Raw genomic sequence first — 20,982 nt, 5'->3', positions numbered from 1 at the left:
CCTCATGGATTCATCCGTGAACCTCCTCTTTGGTCCTCCTCTCAAACATCTCCACCTGCTTCCCTGCATGGATCTCCAGAACATCCATGATTTGTTCCTCTGATGGATTCAGTCCTGATCCATCCTGGACCCAAACAGAACCTCAGCATCTTCATCTCTGCTGCCTCCTCCTCTGCATCAGTCTGTGAACAGTCGTCTACACCTTTTCATACCTGAAACCTCCCTCCACGGGTTCGTACCTTCCCTGCACACGCCTCTCCACTCTGCTGTTCTGGATTTCATATGAATCAGTGTTTCATACTAAAGTCTGAGGGTGGAACTCCTCCATTTATGTTCTGAGCTGATCGTGTTCTTTGTCTTTTATTGACAAATGGAAGGCTTGACGACGCGGTGCAGGCCTCACGTGATTACGTTAGCATGCAGTGGTGGAGCCGTTGACATGGACATGAGAGCTGGACTGAGTGACCCCTCCCCCTTGGCGCTCCAAACAGGAAGTACCTGCAAAACGTCTCGTCTATAGAGAAATAAACATCAGTTAAGGCCCGTACACACTGGGACAAATATTCGCCAGCGTTTTTCGCCACGTCTTTTGTGTTCACACCCAGGCGATTTTCGCTGACGGTGAGCCGAGCGAACATGCAATTTCATTCCCTGACATTAGATGGCGCTTAATGTAAAACAGAAATACTCCTGTACACAAGGTGGCGCTGCGCAACTTTACGCATCTTAAAGTCGCCTTTCACTCAGAGGAAGAGAGCAAGTATTTACGCGCTTGTCAGAATCAAACAAAGAAAACATGAATATTTCAAGCACCAGTAGCTCCAACTGGTGCTTGGTTCGGGGATATTTTAGAATGTCCGTCATTATTTCTTCGCTGCTGTGTAGACGCTACTTGGCGTCTATCTTCTTCGCTGGTATGTGCGCTCAGCAAGGCAGTTTTGTGTTTGAGCGCCCCCAAGTGGTGTTTTACTGTAACTTCAGAAGCTCCAGACACGTGAGCAAAAGCGCCATTCTCATTGGTCGAGTAAATTTCGACGCGACGCGTCGAAAAAAAAAAACGAACCCGAGGCGTTTTTTAAAAAGTGACGCTTTGACGCGTGGCGTTTTTTCGCGTCGGTGTGCACACTCTCATTGGTGCCCTTTGTTTAGTCACGAGGCGTTAAACGTCGGCGAATATCGCGGGCAAAATTCGTCCCGGTGTGAACGGGCCTTTACTCAGTCATTCTATCGGTCAGAAGAACTGTTCTGGATCTGGTACTTTTATTAACATCTTCTTAATAATCCTTCTTTTTAAATGATGTTTTTCTGTAGTTCAATGTTTCCAAGTCATAAACTGACCAATCAGACACCTCGATAAAAGTGGGTGGAGCCTGCTGGCGCCACCTCCAACATTAAAAGTGTTTGACAGATTTTGTTCAGCCCGCTTTCCAGTGGTAGGGGTGTGGCCTTCCAACGAGCTGACTCCTGATTGGAGAGTGCTTGCCACAGAAACGGTGACTCAGACTGACTCGGACCAATCACTGCGTACGAATGACGTCTGGCTCCAGCATGGTGAATGAATTGACTTTGCTCCAGTTCTGCCGTGAGGTCACCGTGTGACCTTTAGGAGCTGCTCAGGGGTTTTTGAAACAGAACGCCGTTCTCCTCTGAGATCCACACTCCTCCCCCTACAGAGAGAAGAAGAGCAATTCAAACATGGAATTAGACACGGATGTGAGTGTGCATTTGTGTAACTGTGTGCATTTGTGTGTATGTGTGTACAGGTCCAAAGTCAGGTTCAGGTTCTGGTATTATTGTCCCAGAACAGCATGTTTCAGTCCCAGATGAAGGAAATGTAATTTTGGTTGCATATGGACCAGAACAAAGGTCCTACTAGGTGCTGACTCCGCCTCCAAACCCATTCTCTTTATCTGTGAGTCAATATTTACAGACTGGCCCTGAAAGCAGCTTAGACTATGTCCTCTTACATAAGAGTCCTCATGGGGCCTTCAGAGGAACCAACCTGAGCCTGACTCTCAACCGGGTCCTGACCAAACGTGGGTTCTGGGGCTCACCTGTTGACCCCCCCCCCAAATAAAGGGCTGAATTCAGTGTGGTAAAACAGCTCAGGTAGAATCCTGTGCTGGAACATCATCTGCATTTGAACTGAGTTGGCCAAAGTCCTACTGGGTGGTCATTTTGTACGCTGACATAGAAATATATCAGGTTCTTGTCATATTGGTTCTGGAGCCAGAAGAACTTGAAGGAAACACAAGAACATTCTTCTTAGAATCCAATCATTTCTGGAGCTTGTAGGACTATGAAACAGTTTGATTCCTCTCTGTCTGAGGCTGATAGAAACCTTTACCATGAATACTTCATAGATTCTCCATCCAAGCAGAATTTCTGTCTCTCAACGACGTTCAGCACAGTCAGTGTTTAGCTGGTGCCTCATGCAGGTTCACTAGATTCAACTCTTCCTGAGATCTAATGAGTCAAACTTACCTGTTTATGAAGATAATTCTATACCGTCAGTCTTACAGAATGTAATTAATGTTTTCCCTTTTTCTTTAAGGAAAGGAAAATATTTGAAATGTTTTGGTGAACACTTTTACTAAACTTTCAGCTGATCATGATTCTGGTCCCGGTTCGGGATCAGAGTGGGGAGTCATCAGGGTCCTAATGGTTCAAATGTAAAACCAACCCAGAAAACCTGCTGCAAAGCTAACCTCCCACTGCTGTCATCCTGTCCAGACCCCGCCCCTTTGACCTCAGCACATGCGAGGAGGTGGAAGCAGCACTGAGGCTTTAACACTCACGATTCAAACTGGAACGTCACATACCCGGCTTCTGGAAAGGGTTCTGGTGTGTTCAGGCACCAGCTGTGCTTTGACCTTTGACCCTTGTTGGGTTACATCAGCTGTTCCTCGTTTGGCATGCTCTCTTGGGGGGGCTTGGCTCCTCCCCCTGATCTAGGACTCTGCTCTTCCGTGGACTCTGGTTTGTCAGCTGAACGGATCTAAGAGTGATGCTGAAAAACTCATCCATGCATTTGTTACGTCGAGGCTGGATTACTGTAACTCCTTGTTAGCAGCGTGTCCTAAGAGTTCCTTAAGAAGTCTCCAGCTTGTTCAGAACGCAGCAGCTAGATTGTTAGCAGGAACTAGCAGAGAGAGATCACATCACTCCTGTGTTAGTTTCACTTCACTGGATCCCAGTTGATTCCAGAATCCAGTTCAAGATCCTCCTGTTAACCTATAAGGCCTTACATGGAATGGCCCCGTCCTATATTAAGGACCTCATAGTCCCTTACCATCCAATGAGAACACTTCAGTCACTAAATGCAGGACTGCTTGTGGTTCCTAGAATTAGTCAAAGTACGGTTGGAGGTAGAGCGTTTAGCCACCAAGCCCCTGTCTTATGGAATAAACTCCCAGCTCATGGAAGAGAGGCCGACTCAGTTTCTACATTCAAAGTTAGACTGAAAACATTCCTCTTTGGACAGGATTATTGTCAGACTAGTTAGTATTCAGAGATTATTTAACTTAATGTTAATTTGTTTAAATTAAACTTAATAGTAACTATTTGTTTTAAAGGCTGCTAGAAGTTGAAGCTGGGGTAACTATGGTGCTCTGGGGTTCTGTCCTCTTTTCTCTTCTACTTCTACCCTTCCTCTCCTCTATTCTTGATCATCATTTATCATTTAGTTCTCCATGCCTCTGTTTGGTACAGTGATTCATGTATTGTCCCTCTTTCCCTCTCGCCCCCCCTAGGGGAGTGCTTCCAGATGCCGTGCTCCTGTACCTGATGGTGGACCTCCTCTCTGCTCCTACACTTGGCTGTGAACCCCCCCTCTGGCTCGTCTGACGCCCCCAGCCGCCCCCCCAACTCCGTCTGGATGAAGCTCGTCTGCTGGACTATTCAAACATGTAGTTGTAGATTTAGATAAGTTGATTCTTCTCTAAGAGTTCTGGTCCATCTGTCCGTCCTGGGGGAGGATCCCTCCTTCATGTGGACCCCCCTGAGGTTACTGCTTTTTTTCTGTAATCCGTTTTTTTAGGAGTTTTTCCTTACAGGGGGGGGGGGGGGGGTCTGAGGGCAGAGATGTTAGTTTAGTCGTTACCTTTTGAATTCTCATCCAATAATCAGCATGAAGCCCATCAAGACGACTATTGTTGTAATATTGGCTGTGGACCAGCGGGTGACCCACTATGCAGGCTAACTCAGCTGATCACTGTAAAATCCCACACTCCTTAAACACCACAGCTCCACCTGACTGAAGCCAGACTGCAGAACCGGACTTATGGAACCAGCTCATCCAGCTTTCTTCTTGAAGGAGGTTCAGAAACTTTCAGGAACGTTCTGAGACTTTTCTTTGATGTCACTCAAAGACCAGTTAAGGTGGCAGAACTGAGAACCTTTAGAACCTTCAGAACCTTCAGGAGAACAGAATGTGATTAAAACTGATCCCTGACAGCAGAACCGTCCAATTTGAACCAGAACCACCAGACCTGGGTTCTTCACTGCAAAACAGGTTTCCCACTTCCAATTCACAGTGATTCTCTTTGAACTATTGCTTTCAGCACCAGAACCCACCAGAACCACTCTGTCCAGGCCACTAAGAGGGCTGTTGTGGCTCTGGAACCCAGACATATCAGAGAGGATCTCAGTGACATTTGTAAATGCATGCAGGTCTGCTCAGACTGTGGATCCTGTGACATCATCACAGATCAGCTGATCTCAGGCTCCGCCCACAAACATTCACGATAGAAATCTCCACTCCGGATCTTCATGAAAAGGTTCTGTTGATGATCCAGTTTGAAGTCTGAAGGACCGTTTTATCTCCAGACTTCCATCTGTGGTTCCGAAAACCCAAAGTTCCATCGTAGTTCAGAAGTTAGCAGAACCTCATGACTGATGGCTAAACACGGTCCAGCTCTGAGATCCGGATCCTGAACTGGTCTTTGATCAAAGTTCTTCTGAACCCGAATCCCATTTTCTAAATGAACCCAGAACCTTCAGGAACATCCCACAGAAGTTCTGCATCGTGGGCCTTCATGACGACGATCCTGAAGGTTTTTCATGTCACAACTTTGGACCGGATCGGTTCCGGTCTGATCCGGTCCAGAGCTTAGTGGTTCCTGGCCTGGACATCACAGAGTACAGGTGGACTTCATGACTCCTCCCCGTCCTGTCCTCGAGCCCCCCCCCCCCCCCGATCACTCCGCCCGCGCGCGCTCCTATTGGCTGGGGGGAGTGTTCACGTGAACCCCGCGTGGGGTTTGCAGAGCTCGGGGAGAGGGGCGCGCGGGCAGCTCCGGGTGTTTCGGGCCGCGAGCCGCTCAGGACCCTCACGGACCCGCAGAGGATCCTCCGGACCTGCAGCAGGTGAGCGCACCTGCGCATGCGCTGGTTTCTCGGGTTCAAGTGAAGAAAAAGAAGTGGGGGATGGGGGGTGATCGTCCTTTCTTTGTGTGAACTTCATCGTGAAATGTTAGCGCGTGCGTGATAAGTCCGCTCGTTTGCAGAATGTCGAGTTGCTCCAGTCCGAACCGGACCGGAGCCGAACCACGGGACCGGACATCCTACCTATCCCGGACTTACTTACTTGGGATTGCGTGCGCGCGCGCATTGTTCGCTTTCCTCTGTCCAGCGCCAAGGGCCTAGATTTTCTCGGCGCGTGCGATACGTGCAAGTGCAGTGTGCACGCGCCTCCAGAGTAGGGGGCAGGGAAGCCGGTAACGCATGTATACCAGTGATTGGTCAGTGCACGAGCACGCAGCGCACGCGCAGCAGGGAATCTAGTGAATATATTGAAGATCTGCTGTCAGATGTTCCAGCTGATCATCTCCTACAGAGAAACAGTTCTGGTAGAAACAGCCGTGATCCTCTGATCCAGACTCGATGTGTTTGGTTGGATGCTCCAGGTTTGAAGTCACAACCAGAGACCAAAGTCTCTGTTTGGACTCACCAGACCAGATCTGAGGACCAAATGATTCCATTATTTACATGGTTTGTCCCTTTCTGGGTCACTGGGCTGCTGGAGCCTATCCCGGCTGCTCGGAGGCGAAGGCGGGGTCATCCTAGACAGGTCTGTCCAGTCTGTCTCAGGGCCACAATCATGCACTCTCACGTGCACACCTAGGGACAATTTTGAGTAAATGAGCCTATGGAGCATGTTTTTGGACGGTGGGAGGAAGCCGGAGAAAACCCACACATGCACTGGAGAACATGCCAACTCCACACAGAAAGGCCCCCCATTGGTGTTCTGGTTCAGGCCCCTTCTTGCTGTGAGGCAAGAGCGCTAACCACTGCACCACCGTGCAGCCCTATAGCAAAACTAAAGGTGTTACTTTTTAAAAAAGATATTAGCTTTGAAATTAGATTCAATGCTAACAGAGTTTGAATTTGGTTTATCCGCCACGTCTTAACGTCCGTGAAAATATAGTCTGACTGTAAACTGTGATCACATGTAGACGACACACGGATCAGTCCATCAGCATAGCATTTAGCATGTTAGCATCAGTGTGTAGTGACACCGCTGCCTCCAAACCAAAAGAGGATCTGGTGAACCCGTGTCTGGGTTCTCCAGATCCTTCACTGCTGCAGCGGAGCTCTGCCTGAGTTACAATTTAAAGGTTTCTTCCATCTGTCTGGTCCAGTTTGAGCGTGAACCTGAGGGGGGAGACTAAAACTGGGGGGTCTTTTCATTGTTGTCTCCATGAAATAAGATAAACATCATAGAGGCGAGGCCATCGCGGCGTCTCTTTGTCTGTGTCCGGGCAGAGCTCGGACCGTCGGCTCAATCAGCGGCTTTGGGGCGGTGTGTGAGCTTAAAGCAGAAATGTGGCTCAGTCCTTAGAAACCGTTCAAACAATCACCTGGATTTGTGTTTCCTGTCGTGTCCCGACAAAATAAAGGCTGATGTTATTCCCACATATTTACGTTCAGCCAGGATGCAGACTGAATCTTTGTTCATCAAAGGCTAAATGTTGTTAGCGTGTGTTAGCCTCTCTTAGTCCTGGCTTCTTCCAGCTCCGTTCTTCCACAGAAAAAGCACGGATTCAAATTAAAATGATGAGCAAACATGTGCTTCATAATAACCGTAACATTAATAAAAGCATGTTTAGCTGCCAGATATCTATGGATGTAGCCTCTCAGTGGAACTCATTTCCTCTTCCTGTATTTCCAACACTACTGCACATGTGTGAATGATTCATTCTGACTGAAAGTGTGACCTTAGTGAACGTTTGTTATAATCAGAAAACATTTTCTGATCCCATGAACACGGTTGGATTCTAATCCGACCGTTGATCCCATCAAGATATTTTGAACATGTAACCGCGGCTACTGACCTGCCAAGACGTACACAAACACGCAATTAAAGCCGTATTATTTTTACATAACACACTCCTCTCCCTACTAGGATGTCCCCTAATTTGGCCGTTGACGATGTTTGCTGTCAACCATCGGGATGGACGATGACATCGTCGGGGGGGGGGGGGTATTTTTACATTTTTCGTTCTTATATAACTGCTATTCGTTTTTTTGCTTTCTTCATTTTATTTTCCAACTAATGACTCATCCGCGATGATCCAGTATAAACTGAGGGAAGTGACTTTAACAAAAAAAGTAAAACAAAATAGAAAAGAAGTAGTCCGCTCCCGCACTTCCGGGGGAGTGCGGATTTACAGCTTTGTGTTTGATGGGAAGGGGGGGTACATGAGCCATATGTGTGGGAGATTTAAGACTGCGATCCGTCCCGCAGCTCTAGGGGTACATGCAACCGAACTCAGAACCGGGTCTAAAAGTGTGTGTCTGAGCACAGCTCGGATCGTCAGCAGAAACACAGCGGTTTGAGGTTCAAAGCAGAAATGTCGCTCAGTCCTTAGAAAACATTCAAACAAACACGCGGATTTGTGTTTCCAGTCGTGTCCCGACTAAATAAAGGCTGATGTTATTCTTACATGTTTACGTGCAGCACCACCCAAAGCTAATGTTGTTAGCCCGTGTTAGCATACTGCTAATCCTGGCTTCGTTCAGAAAAAGCACTGACCACACGGATTAAAATTCAAATGATGAGCGAACAGGTGTTTCATAATAACCGTAACATTATTAAAAGCACGTTTAGAAGATCATCTCGTATTTTACCGAGCTGACATGTCAATATATATAGCCGCTCGGCGCTGTTTAACATTGTTTTGTATTGAATTGTTACATTCAATAAAGTTTGAAAAAAAAGCCGCTCGGCGGAATTTATGTCCTTCCGGTTTTCAAACCCTACTGCGCATGTGCGAATGATTTATTCCGATGGAAAGTGTGACCTTAGTGAACGTTTTTGTATTCTGAAAACATTTTTCTGGGCCCATGTACACGGTTGGATTCTAATCCGACCATTGATCCCATCAAGATATTTTGTACATGTAACCGCGGCTTATGGTGTCGACGCGCAACGTGACGGGGGCGTGGCATCACGATGGTGGTCTCTCCATCGGGATGTCAGTCACCCATCACGATGGACGATGATATCGTCCATCGGCACAACTCTACTCCCTACAACACAACAGCAAGTATATTTGTGTTTATTTGAAGAAACGTGTCCACCCTCAATACACACATCAATGCAGCTTAACCACGGACCCATGTCTTATTTCACCTGTTTCCAGGTAATAACAGGGACTGGCAGACATTGAGGAGAACATCACAGCAGCTTAGAGCAGCTCTTTGACAGACGGGGATTTCTCTGTTCTCGTAAACGTAACAAAGAGATTTCAGTTCAATCATCTCCGGTTCTCTCGCTGCTTTGTCAGTGACCAGCGGGGATCTCATCAGTCAGTCTCTGCATTAAGGATCCATGAGAAAAGTGATCAGCCGTCGTTTCTGCTGCAGGTCCTCAAACCACAAAGTCAAGTTTCCGTCCAGCAGCAGCGTCACGTTCTGCTTTATTCATGTGGATTACAGCTTCTGCTGTGAGCTCCACAAAGAAGGAAAGTGGGATGATTGAAAAGCTTCAACTTGTTCATAAAGGAGACAGTGTGTGTCAGATCAGGCAGAGTGTTTCATTTTCTCCAGGATATGTTTAGTTCTTTTCTGCCATGAACAATGTTACTGCATCCAAAAGCTCATGATGATAAACATCGTGACGTCATTCTGTTCAGTAAAAAAGTACGAATCTTCCCGTTCTTCAGAAACGTCCTGTCTTTAACGTCTTTATACTCTGAATTTCACCATTTTGACCATCAGGGTAACAGTCTGCAGCACATCTAATCTGTATCTGTGTTCCAGCATTGGGCGTAACCCTCACAAATGATTGGCGCTCACGTCTGTGTCGGGAGCAGCATCAAACACACACGCCGCCAAATTACTTTATTATTATTTATTTTTAATAACCTCTGATGGATTTGAGTGTAGTTTAAGAGGGAAAAAGACTGAAATGAGGCACAGTATATAGAAAGTATGATCAGACGCTGACAGAACCGCATGCGGCTCGAGAGAATGTGGTGGGTACTTCCTGTTGGGAACGCCAAGGGGAGGGGCCTGTCAGTCCAGTTCTCAGGTACGGTCATTGACATAAACGTAGCAGTTTGGACGTACGGTCTGCGCTCCATCACATCCACGTGGTGCAGCTAGCTTCACCAGTGACGCTCTGTGTATGTGGGGGGGGGGGGACCCCTGACAGCCCCCACATCTCATTGTGGTGGGGGGGTCATAATACTCTGCTCGTCAGATGGACCTGCTGGGATGTTAAGCGACCTTTGACCCGACTGACGTATCTCTCCGTTTCAGATCCCTGTGCCTGCCCCCCCCCCCGTCCAACATGCCGATCGACGTGACTGTACCGCTCTACCTCTCCAAGGAGGACTTCAGCTTCATCGCTGCTCCCAACAGCTCCATGACGCCTCAGAGCTCCTGTCCGAACCTCCGGCGCCCGGACCGAGCCGAGCAGACGGGACCTGAGGCCGGCTGGACCGGCGCCAAGGCCAAGAAGCGGGTGACGTTTGCGGACCACAGAGGCCTGACTCTGACCAGCGTGAAGGTGTTCTCCGAGTTCACGGACCCCATCCAGATCCCCGTCAACATCCAGGAGATGCTGAGGTGTGCGCCCCCGCCGTCCCCCGAGGAGAACCGGCTGGTGCTGGACTTCACGCAGCCGTCCTCAGATTACCTGCTGTTCCGCCAGAACCTGGAGACCAACCAGGTGAGCCTGGAGCACTGCGTCCTGAAGGAGAAGGCCTTCGCCGGGACCATCAAGGTCAAGAACGTGTCGTACGAGAAGTCGGTGACGCTGCGGGTGACCTTTGACTCGTGGAAGAGCCACCTGGACGTTCCGTGCCGGTACGTGAAGGACGCCTACCCCAGCCCCCACAGCGACACCTTCTCCTACCAGGTGGCCCTCCCCGCGGAGCTGCCGCCGCACGAGCACGTGGAGTTTGCCGTCTGCTATGAGGTGGGCGGAGCTCAGCACTGGGACAGCAACCAGGGCAGGAACTACTGCATCGTCCGGTCACACATGAAGAGGGGCCGCCGCGCAGACCCCCACATGGAGATGCACTTGGACCGCTACGGCAGTCCCACCTGCTCGCACGGCCTCTTCCCTGATTGGCCGAGCTATGCCGGCTTCGAGAACGTGGGCCCGTACTATTGATCTCTGGGTCAAGCCCCGCCCACTCTGCAGTAACAGCTGTTAGTCTGGTGTTTAGGGGCGGAGCCTGAAGTTCATAATTCAAGAACAGAAACCAGTTCTGACGGTCCAGAACTAAGGACATCATTCGAGGGGAGGGGGCATGAAATTCAAGTAAAGCAGGCCCCCCCCACAGTTGAAAATTGCACATGAAGGTCGTCTCTTTAGGGGGGTGGGGGGGGTGGGGGGGGGGTGAATCACATGAGCTTCAATTCAGCAGAAACTTGGGGGGGGGGGGCAGTAAAACCTCCGGGGGTGATGTGTGAACAATCAATGGGGGGGTCAATTTTGCACAGCAGAACTTTGGGTGGGGGGTGGGGGACTCCGTGTTTGTGTGTCTGAGGAGGGTTGAATAAAGTTCTGCCTCGTTTCCATGACGACCTGCTGTCGCCGCCGCTGTGAACAATAAAACCTTTATTTTAAGCCAAGTTTGAGAAGCAGCTTTCCTCGTCTGAGTTCCACAGCCGCACCATGATGGTTACTGTGTGTGCATGTGAGTATGGGTGTGCATGTGAGTATGGGTATGCATGTGAGTATGGGTGTGCATGTGAGTATGGGTGTGCATGTGAGTATGGGTATGCATGTGAGTATGGGTGTGCATGTGAGTATGGGTATGCATGTGAGTATGGGTATGCATGTGAGTATGGGTATGCATGTGAGTATGGGTGTGCATGTGAGTGTGCATGTGAGTGGGTGTGCATGTGAGTATGGGTGTGCATGTGAGTATGGGTGTGCATGTGAGTGTGGGTGTGCATGTGAGTGTGGGTGTGCATGTGAGTGTGGGTGTGCATGTGAGTATGGGTGTGCATGTGAGTGTGCATGTGAGTGGGTGTGCATGTGAGTATGGGTGTGCATGTGAGTGGGTGTGCATGTGAGTGGGTGTGCATGTGAGTGTGGGTGTGCATGTGAGTGTGGGTGTGCATGTGAGTATGGGTGTGCATGTGAGTGTGGGTGTGCATGTGAGTGTGGGTGTGCATGTGAGTGTGGGTGTGCATGTGAGTATGGGTGTGCATGTGAGTGGGTGTGCATGTGAGTGGGTGTGCATGTGAGTATGGGTGTGCATGTGAGTGTGGGTGTGCATGTGAGTGGCTGCGCATGTGAGTATGGGTGTGCATGTGAGTGTGCATGTGAGTGGCTGCGCATGTGAGTGGGTGTGCATGTGAGTATGGGTGTGCATGTGAGTATGGGTGTGCATGTGAGTGTGGGTGTGCATGTGAGTATGGGTGTGCATGTGAGTGTGGGTGTGCATGTGAGTATGGGTGTGCATGTGAGTGTGGGTGTGCATGTGAGTATGGGTGTGCATGTGAGTGGCTGCGCATGTGGGTGTCCATGTGAGTGGCTGCGCATGTGGGTGTGCATGTGAGTGGCTGCGCATGTGGGTGTGCATGTGAGTGTGTGGGCGTGCATGTGAGTGTGTGGGCGTGCGTGTGGGTATGCATGTGGGTGTGCATGTGAGTGAGTGGGTGTGCATGTGAGTGCATGTGTGAGTGCATGTGTGTGGTAGTGGATAAATATAAACATGTAAGTAAATGAAAATCACCAATAGAGTTTAACAGTATTTTCTTCCTACATAGTCATCATAAAACAGGCCTCTGATTCTGATACATTTGAAAGCTTTTAGTAATCTGATTACTTTGCATCATTGTATATTTTCTAGTTTTCTAAAAAGACCAAATCTATATTTTAATCTGTTATTTTTTTATCGTAGGGGACTTTAGTGCGTCATTTTCTACATGTGTATAATTATCATAATTAGATTTATGACACGTTTCACAGGAAAGGATGGGCAGTCATACGTGTAGATGTGACACGCCTGTGGCGTGTCTGCCGGTCACGACACGGAGAGGATCAGTCCTGCATCTGCCTGACAGGAAGACGACTTTCTACATCTAGATAGTAGATGTAGAAAGTCGTCTTCCTGATTCTTCGATTCTATTATAATGTTTTTAGACTGAATTCACTGTTTCAGGTACACCCCCCCCCTATGATGGGGGGGGGGGGGGTTCTGCTGCTAATCCCCCGTTAACTGTTACAGGTGTGTGGAATGAGACCCCTCCCTGGGGGAGCGGTGACCTGCAGACACATGTTGAGCAGGGAGGGGTGTCTTTGGTATGACTTCTCCTGGATTTGAACTCATGGGTCACAGGACGGACACTCCTCCACAAGGCCGCTGAGCTGACTTTTGACTGTTTACTGTACTGACGAAAGTTCAAACAAACATCCGGCGGGATCAAAGGACAGAAACAGCTGATTTTTGTTTGGTTCCACTCTTCCGGGGGGGAGGGGGGGGATCGTCCGCCAGGTTTTCAGAGATCAAACGAGAGTTGCCATGGTAACAACTGGCGGTCGCCGCGTGCGCATCCAAACCCTACTGTTTGTGGTTGCCATGACGACAGCGGCCCGCAGAGTCCCGGTCCCGAGCCGAGAGTCTGAAGTTTGGAAGAAGTTGGAGACGTTTTTGTAGGACCGGAAGGATGCTGCGCGGGAACGCCGGTGGGACCCCCTCCTCAAGGGTGAGCACCGCGTCACGCACGTGCTCGGAGTACCGAGGACACTCGGCAGACGTTTGAAACGCGTCATGCGGGGAAATCCGCGTGAAAGTATTTTTTGTCAGTATCTTTACGAGCGGATCTGCCCCGTCTGTCCCGCAGGGGGCGCCCTCCTCCACGCCGCTCAGCCGGGAGGCAGACGGAGAGCTGCAGGGCTGCGGGTTCAGACTGCGGCTGCGCGGAGACGAGCACAGGAGAGCGCGTGCAGCGCTAAACGAGCACGACGCAGAACTCCACGAGCGTCGGCGCAGGTTCTCGCGAGCTGACCACACTGACGTCATCACTGAAACTTCATGACTTATCCATGTTTCACCCTCCAGGCTCCGGAGGGTCCTGGAGGCCGAGGAGCTGCAGCTCCTGCAGGAGGTTGAGGAGCAGAAGGAGACCGTGGTGGAGAAACAGGCCCGAATGCGGGAGAGAGTGAAGGAGCTGAAGAAGAGGAGGGAGGAGGAGAGGACGGAGGAGGTGGAGAGGAAGATGGAGCTGCTGTTCAGGTTCAGAAAAAAAAGTTTTGGGTTGAACTGAAAGGAGGAGGAGTCTCTGGAGGAGAACCAGCAGAACCGGAACCAGACCTTCCATCTCTCAGATCCTCACAGTCTCACTTTGGATCTTTTCATCTTTTCTGTTGTATTTGCTGACGCTCCTGTTGCTCCTCTGACGCTCCTGTTGCTCCTCTGACGCTCCTGTTGCTCCTCTGACGCTCCTGTTGCTCCTCTGAGGCTCCTGTTGCTCCTCTGACGCTCCTATTGCTCCTCTGATGCTCCTGTTGCTCCTCTGAGGCTCCTGTTGCTCCTCTGACGCTCCTATTGCTCCTCTGATGCTCCTGTTGCTCCTCTGAGGCTCCTATTGCTCCTCTGACGCTCCTATTGCTCCTCTGATGCTCCTGTTGCTCCTCTGAGGCTCCTGTTGCTCCTCTGACGCTCCTATTGCTCCTCTGATGCTCCTGTTGCTCCTCTGACGCTCCTGTTGCTCCTCTGAGGCTCCTGTTGCTCCTCTGACGCTCCTGTTGCTCCTCTGATGCTCTCGTTCATATAGGGAGCAGTGTGAGGAGCTTCGCTGCATCCAGAGCCAGCGCCAGCAGCAGCTGGTGTGTCAGGAGCGGGAGGCGCAGGTGAGAAGCAGACGGGAGCAGCATACATTGCAGCAGCTGGAGGAGCAGCTCTTCCACAAGCTGTGGGAAGCCGACCACAGAGCCAAGGAGGAGCAGGAGAGCGCACGCCACCAGGAGCGCCAGAGGAGAAACCTAGAGCAGCTGAACGTCCTGAGGAGTCAGAGAGAGGAGACAGAGAGGAGGAGACAGCAGGAGAAGGAGCTGAGAGAGGAGGAGGCCCGCCTGATTGTGAGCTATACTAAATTTCACAAACACATACATATACACACACACATGCATACACACACATGTACACACACATGCATGCATAGACGTTGCGAGTCCCAGCGCTCTAACCCCCCCACCCCTGTGCAGCTGCAACAGAAGGAGGTGCTGCTCCTGCAGGAGCAGAGGAACCAGCAGCAGAAGCTTCTGGAGCAGAACCGGTGCCGGCAGCAGCTGGACCGAGGACTCCGGATGAAGATGAGGAGGCTGGCCCGAGAGCAGCAGGAGGAGCTGGAGCTGGACGTGAAGATCCTGCAGCAGATGGAGGAGCAGCAGAAGGAGGAGCAGCAGCAGGCGGGGCAGAAGAAGGTGAGGTGCATGGAAGACCAGGGGCCTCATTTCTAAAGGTTGCGTACGCACAAAAGAAGGCGTACGCAACTCTCTACGCAATAGTTGAGATTTATAAAAAGCAAACTTGAGGGAAAATGTGCGGTCCTTCACGCTCTGACCCAGGCGTACGCACAAAAACGGGTGAAATGAGAAACGGCGACACCGTCGGCAGATGGAAGAAACACGTGAAAGTGAAAATGACAATACTGCCTCTCAGAAATAACATGAAGACTTCACAAAGCAAGTCTGACAATTAACAGCTACACCAACACCCGTTTGATCGATCAGCAGTGAAACAAATGAAAAAGAAAATCAACCGAAAATTACAACAGAAATTCAAATGAACACTTATTTGCAAAAAGAAAAGTGAAATATGTTCTGCAATATTGGCATGTTGTGCAATTCATCCTCATAAATAATATAGTTAACAGAACGAAATAATGTACAAAACTGATATTCTCGTTAATGTGTCCGTCTGGAGGAGCAGATATAGGTGTAGATAGACAGATGGATAGATAGAGAGAGATGCATTAATTGTCCACTAGGGAAAGTTGTTTTCATAGTAAAACATTTCTTCATAAGGTACTGAATTATGGTATTCATGCATATGCCTTTATTTTGTTTTATTTTTGATAAAACAATGTATGGCGTATGTCTCGACCATTCAGAAAGCAACAAGAAATTACATTTGCTGATCAATTTCCCATTTCCACGTGGATTATTACCGACATCTGTAGCTTGTCAGATGTAATTAAATGGATGGAAATAAAATGCCCCATCACAATGCGTAATGACGCACAATGGCTGATCTTGCGCTCTTAGAAGATGTGGCAAATGGAAGAATTGGGAGTGAACGCATCTTTAGACAGCAAGAAGACTTGCTGGAAAACGAGGACGAGTGGCTTATGAGCCGGTTCTGACTTCCTCCAGCCGTCCTGTTGGAGCTTTTGGGGGGGGTGTCACCCGGTGCATCTGGTGCGTCGGTGTCCCCCTGCGCCTCAGTCACCACTCCACTTAAAAGGGATTCCCCAATTATTGCCGCCAGTCTCTCATCAGGAGGGGTCAGCCCCCCCCCCCACCCCCCGTGGCAGACACACATCATTATTTGGGCCACGGTCCCAGGTTGTGAGGCTGCAGTATTTACGGCGTCTGCCGCCGTCTGCCGCTCACGTGCCTTTTTGGCATTAGTAATGCCCACACTGTGCCCTCCAAACAACGTTTTATCCTCTTTTCCACCTCGCCAACGATAACTTCTACTTCACATTGAGTGAAGTTACGTTTTTTTCATTTCCTCTCTGTGTTTGCCATGATTTATGGAATTACGTTTCTGCCATAAACTGAAAGGGCGTAAAGACAACTAAGCGGGCGTATTTAGGAACTGAGTGAGTGAACCTTAAAACCGCGCAGGCGCAATCCTAACTGAGCAGTGATCTTGCGCGGTCACTTCCTTTTTGCGCGCTCATGTGGATTTACGCTCAGTGTTAAGGGGCGTTTTTGTCACTTTTGGGGCAGGAACCTTTCTGGTTGATCTGATTGGCTGAAATTTGCATGGCCTATCGGCGAGGCAGAGGGGCGGGACCTTCATTTTTCAATGCGGGGGGGTGGGGGGTGGGGGGTGTTAAAAGGCGGTTTTTGAGCTGCATGTCGCTCTCTGCCTTTTATCATATTTTCTATATTCAGTACTTTCACAGCCATAAGGTGAAAGTCTTACATTTTCTCCAAAATGTACAGAGCGGCCCTAATGTGTTATTGCGTTACTTCGGTAAAGAGGATCTAGGAGAGAACAGCATGATGACGGTACGGAGAGAGGAGAGGACGTGAAAGAAGACCCCCCCCCCCCCCCCCCCCATAGTACAAAGGAGCAGATATGTGAATAATGCAGAACTACTTAGTTTTGGAAACCCTGGAAATGCAAAGAGACACGATTATGAGGCACAGTTTAAACTGCAGCTATCAGCTACGCGGAGGAACACGGGAATAGAGCAGCTGTGGTTCGGTTAAATTAGATCTTCACAGATTCGGACTTCCTGCTTCAATAACTCTTCTGATCAACGTTCACATGTGTCAGCAAGTATCTCACTCATTTTGTATTAACACAGAGAGTGAACCACAAAAGCATTTTTACAGAAAAAAGTTCGTTTTTATTGCCTTTTAATCAGAATTGTTCGTTTTAAGCTGTGAATGCAAACAGAGCAGCGAGCCGGCTGTCAAGGGACCGTCAGAAAAGTGCAACCTCTGTGAAACAGCATTCTGTAAAAATCAGTGAACTTTTAAAAAGTGAATGTCTATATTTATATGAACTGGTAATGAAGACTGGTCAGCATAGTCATGCTACATTATTATTTATTATACTAAATTTTGTTAGAAAGTCAAAGTTAAAATTTAATAGAGATATGAATCATAACATAAATGCACTATAGCTCTGAAGATACTAAAGCTTCTGTCACCAAACCTCCTGTACTGACTAATCATGACCTTATTGTCCTACTGCAACAAAGATTATGCAAAAAAAAAAATGTTGGCACCTTCAGAGCTATTGAGGTTTTTTGACCAAATCTGATCCATTTGTAAATATGAAAAATTCCTATAAATAAACAAAGTGAACTATTGACATTCTTCATTTTAGTATGACAATAAGGTCATGTCAAGTTACTGATAACTTTAGTCATGATTCATATCTATTAAAATTGGAAAAAGTATATGAAACAATATAAAATAAAGATGGACTTTCCTACAAAATATGTTTTGTAACAAGAATATGCTTTATAATAGTTTTATGATTTTTTTGTAAGATTATTGATTTTTACACAGTGGTGTTTCACAGTTCACAGAGGTTGCACTTTGTTGACGGTCCCTCGGGTCACCGGTATGTGTTAACGTTAAATACAGAAAAAACACTAAACTGAAACGGCGCTGTTGTAATGAGAGGAGGGGGTTGTATAACATGGCTTTAATTGTGTGTGTGTCTGGCAGGTCAGTGTGTGTTGTGGCTCATTAAATATCACAGTTAGAGATGTCGGCTCTTTGTGTCAAACTTGTTTGTCCCCCCCCCTGTTAGAGGCAATCATAGAAAAAAAAACGGTGGATGTAACGTGGATTAAAACATTAACCAACGACCCAAAACTAAGGTAAGAAAGTGCAGCGGGTTTATTTGTGGTGTAAGTTTTTCTGATGTGAAATTCACTGTATTTGTTACCGTTTTAATGCTTTAAATCCACGTTACAGCCGCCGTTCGATTTCTATTAAAGCCCCAAAATGAAAGTCCCGCCCCGCTGCTTGGCATGCAAATTTCAGCCAATCAGATCAACCAGAAATGTTCCTGCCCCCAAGTGACAAAAACGCCCCCTTAACACTGAGCGTAAATCCAGGTGAGGGCGCAAAAGAGAACTGACGGAGCAGGATCCCTGCTCAGTTAGGATTTCAGCCGTTCAGTTGTAAAATACGGCGTCGCTTGGTTAGGATTGCGCCATCACAGTTTTAAGGTTCACTCACTCAGTTTCTAAATACGCCCGCTTAGTTGTCTTTACGCCCTTTCAATTTTTGGCATTTATGTTATTCCATACATGGTTTCGCAATCAATGAATATTCATTTGTGGGCGTTTCACGGACTATTTATGGGCAACTATGGGCGTGTCATGAAGACGCTAAAGCTGCATTTAGAATTGATTATGATTTATTAAGGGAAAGATGCGTAGGATGTGCGTGCGCACGGTTTATAACTCCCAATATTTCTGTGCGTACGCATGTCCTCTGTTTCATCCGGACGCCACTTCTGACGCAAATCCTACGCAAAGTTTTAGAAATGAGGCCCCTGGAATCCTTCAGGAGACAAACAACCACGGTTTACAGCGTTAGGACAGAACCCGTAGAACCTCCCTCCAGACGGGGCTCCTCTGGTTCTCCTCTGGTTCTCCTTTGATTCTCCTCTGGTTCTCCTTTGATTCTCCTCTGGTTCTCCTCTGGTTCTCCTTTGGTTCTCCTCTGGTTCTCCTCTGGTTCTCCCCTGGTTCTCCTTTGGTTGTCCTCTGGTTCTCCTTTGGTTTTCCCCTGGTTCTCCTCTGGTTCTCCTTTGGTTCTCCTCTGGTTCTCCTCTGGTTCTCCTCTGGTTCTCCTTTGATTCTCCTCTGGTTCTCCTCTGGTTCTCCTCTGGTTCTCCTTTGGTTCTCCTCTGGTTCTCCTCTGGGTGTCCTCTGATTCTCCTCTGGTTCTCCTTTGGTTCTCCTCTGGTTCTCCTTTGGTTCTCCTCTGGTTCTCCTCTGGTTCTCCCCTGGTTCTCCTTTGGTTCTCCTCTGGTTCTCCCCTGATTCTCCTCTGGTTCTCCTCTGGGTGTCCTCTGGTTCTCCTCTGGTTCTCCTTTGGTTCTCCTTTGGTTCTCCTCTGGTTCTCCTCTGGGTGTCCTCTGATTCTCCTCTGGTTCTCCTTTGGTTCTCCTCTGGTTCTCCTCTGGGTGTCCTCTGGTTCTCCTCTGGTTCTCCTTTGGTTCTCCTCTGGTTCCCCTCTGGTTCTCCTGTGGTTCTCCTTTGGTTCTCCTCTGGTTCTCCTCTGGGTGTCCTCTGATTCTCCTCTGGTTCTCCTTTGGTTCTCCTTTGGTTCTCCCCTGGTTCTCCTTTGGTTCTTCTCTGGTTCTCCTTTGGGTGTCCTCTGGTTCTCCTCTAGTTCTCCTTTGGTTCTCCTCTGGTTCTCCTTTGGTTCTCCTTTGGTTCTCCCCTGGTTCTCCTTTGGTTCTTCTCTGGTTCTCCTTTGGGTGTCCTCTGGTTCTCCTCTAGTTCTCCTTTGGTTATCCTCTGTTTCTCCTCTGGTTCTCCTCTGGTTCTCCCCTGGTTCTTCTTTGGTTCTCCCCTGGTTCTCCTCTGGATCTCTTCTGGTTCTCCCCTAGTTCTCCTTTGGTTCTCCCCTGGTTCTCCTTTGGTTGTCCTCTGGTTCTCCCCTGGTTCTCCTTTGGTTCTCCTCTGGTTCTCCTGTGCTCAGATGGAGCTGTGGGAGAGTCAGCAGACGCATCGGCAGCATCTGTCTGAGGAGCTGGAGAGGAGGAGAAAGGAGGAGAAGGAAACAGAGCAGCTGCTGGAGGAGAAGCTCCGTGAGGTTTGGACGAAGCGGGAGGAGAAGAGTCGACTGCAGCGGGAGGCCAGAAACCTGCTGATGGAGCAGGTGATGGAGGCCCGGCGCCTCCAGATCCAGAACAAACGTGAGAACCTTCCTCTTCATCCCCGTTCCCTCCACCAATCAGCTTCTGACTGAGGCTGAGCATGCGTGTGCGTACATGTGTGTGTGTGCTCATAGTGGATAAGAGCCGGCAGAAGAAGGCGGAGCTTCAGAAGGAGAGGGAGGAGCTCTGTAGAGCCACAGAGGAGTCAAAGATAAAGGAGGCAGAGGAGAAGAGAAGGTAGATCTCTTGTCCTGTCATATGAAAGAAACCCTGTGTATGTGTGACATCACTTCCTGTTTCATATGGCGGGCTGCAGCCGGAGGTGTGCGGCGGTCGCGTACCGGGACGACCTGCAGGCTCAGATAGCGGAGCAGCAGCAGCTCTGCAGCGTCTGGAAGGCTCAGGAGGACAGGGAGCATCGGCAGGGCCTGCTCCTGGAGGAGATCTACAACCGCAGGAGAGACCAGGTTCTGGCAGAACCCGAGTCCCACAGAACCAGCAGGCATCCGTTCCGGCACTGAGGGGTTCATTCAGTTCATAAATAAAATCATCAAAGTCTGATGAGATTCTGTGTGATTTAACCTGTTGGAACCTTAGAGGCCCTCCTCTGTGAGGAAAAACGGCTCCTGGAAAAGAAGAAGAACCTCATCAGAGCTCAGATCACAGCGTCTGATTCAGAGAGGAACTAAAGAAAGATCAACAGAATCCAGTGTACGAACCACAAAGTTCGGTTCTTCCTGCTTTTGGATCAGAGCGGATTCTTGGTCCTTTCAACGCAGAAGAGTGGGTCCTCCTCAGTGGTCCGCTTTGATGTCTGGCCTGTTTTGAAGGTGGAGCTGTGTCTGAGGATCCACATCAGCATTAAAACAGAATTCAGGAAGAGGCATACAGAGATTCCTTCTGATTTCCAACCAGATAAACA

The 20,982-nt window shown here is 48.9% G+C and overlaps 2 protein-coding genes and 1 long non-coding RNA gene across 3 annotated transcripts; 2 read left to right on the top strand and 1 right to left on the bottom strand.

The window, feature by feature from the left end:
- Nucleotides 1-1,243: 1,243 nt before the first annotated feature.
- Nucleotides 1,244-6,202, bottom strand: LOC111948287. Its single transcript, XR_002874250.1, has 2 exons — nucleotides 5,588-6,202; nucleotides 1,244-1,667 (listed from the first exon to the last, which is right to left on the bottom strand). It is a non-coding gene; the product is annotated as an uncharacterized LOC111948287 (long non-coding RNA).
- ppp1r3b (protein phosphatase 1 regulatory subunit 3B) lies at nucleotides 4,792-11,088 on the top strand. The gene is made up of 2 exons (XM_004085272.4): nucleotides 4,792-5,367; nucleotides 9,766-11,088. Exon 2 carries the CDS (start codon nucleotides 9,797-9,799, stop codon nucleotides 10,622-10,624), a length of 828 nt encoding a protein of 275 aa, XP_004085320.1. The 5' UTR covers nucleotides 4,792-5,367; nucleotides 9,766-9,796; the 3' UTR covers nucleotides 10,625-11,088.
- Nucleotides 11,089-12,997: 1,909 nt separating this feature from the next.
- Nucleotides 12,998-20,621, top strand: cfap53 (cilia and flagella associated protein 53). The gene is made up of 8 exons (XM_023960847.1): nucleotides 12,998-13,173; nucleotides 13,312-13,460; nucleotides 13,530-13,703; nucleotides 14,245-14,548; nucleotides 14,675-14,893; nucleotides 19,883-20,099; nucleotides 20,195-20,297; nucleotides 20,377-20,621. Exons 1-8 carry the CDS (start codon nucleotides 13,135-13,137, stop codon nucleotides 20,579-20,581), a joined length of 1,410 nt encoding a protein of 469 aa, XP_023816615.1. The 5' UTR covers nucleotides 12,998-13,134; the 3' UTR covers nucleotides 20,582-20,621.
- Nucleotides 20,622-20,982: the final 361 nt, after the last annotated feature.

Source organism: Oryzias latipes, chromosome 12 (assembly GCF_002234675.1).
Source record: "Oryzias latipes chromosome 12, ASM223467v1".
Classification (NCBI taxonomy): Eukaryota; Metazoa; Chordata; class Actinopteri; order Beloniformes; family Adrianichthyidae; genus Oryzias; species Oryzias latipes.
The sequence above is the reverse complement of the archived record's forward strand: the minus strand, read 5'-3'. Positions and strand labels throughout refer to the sequence as shown.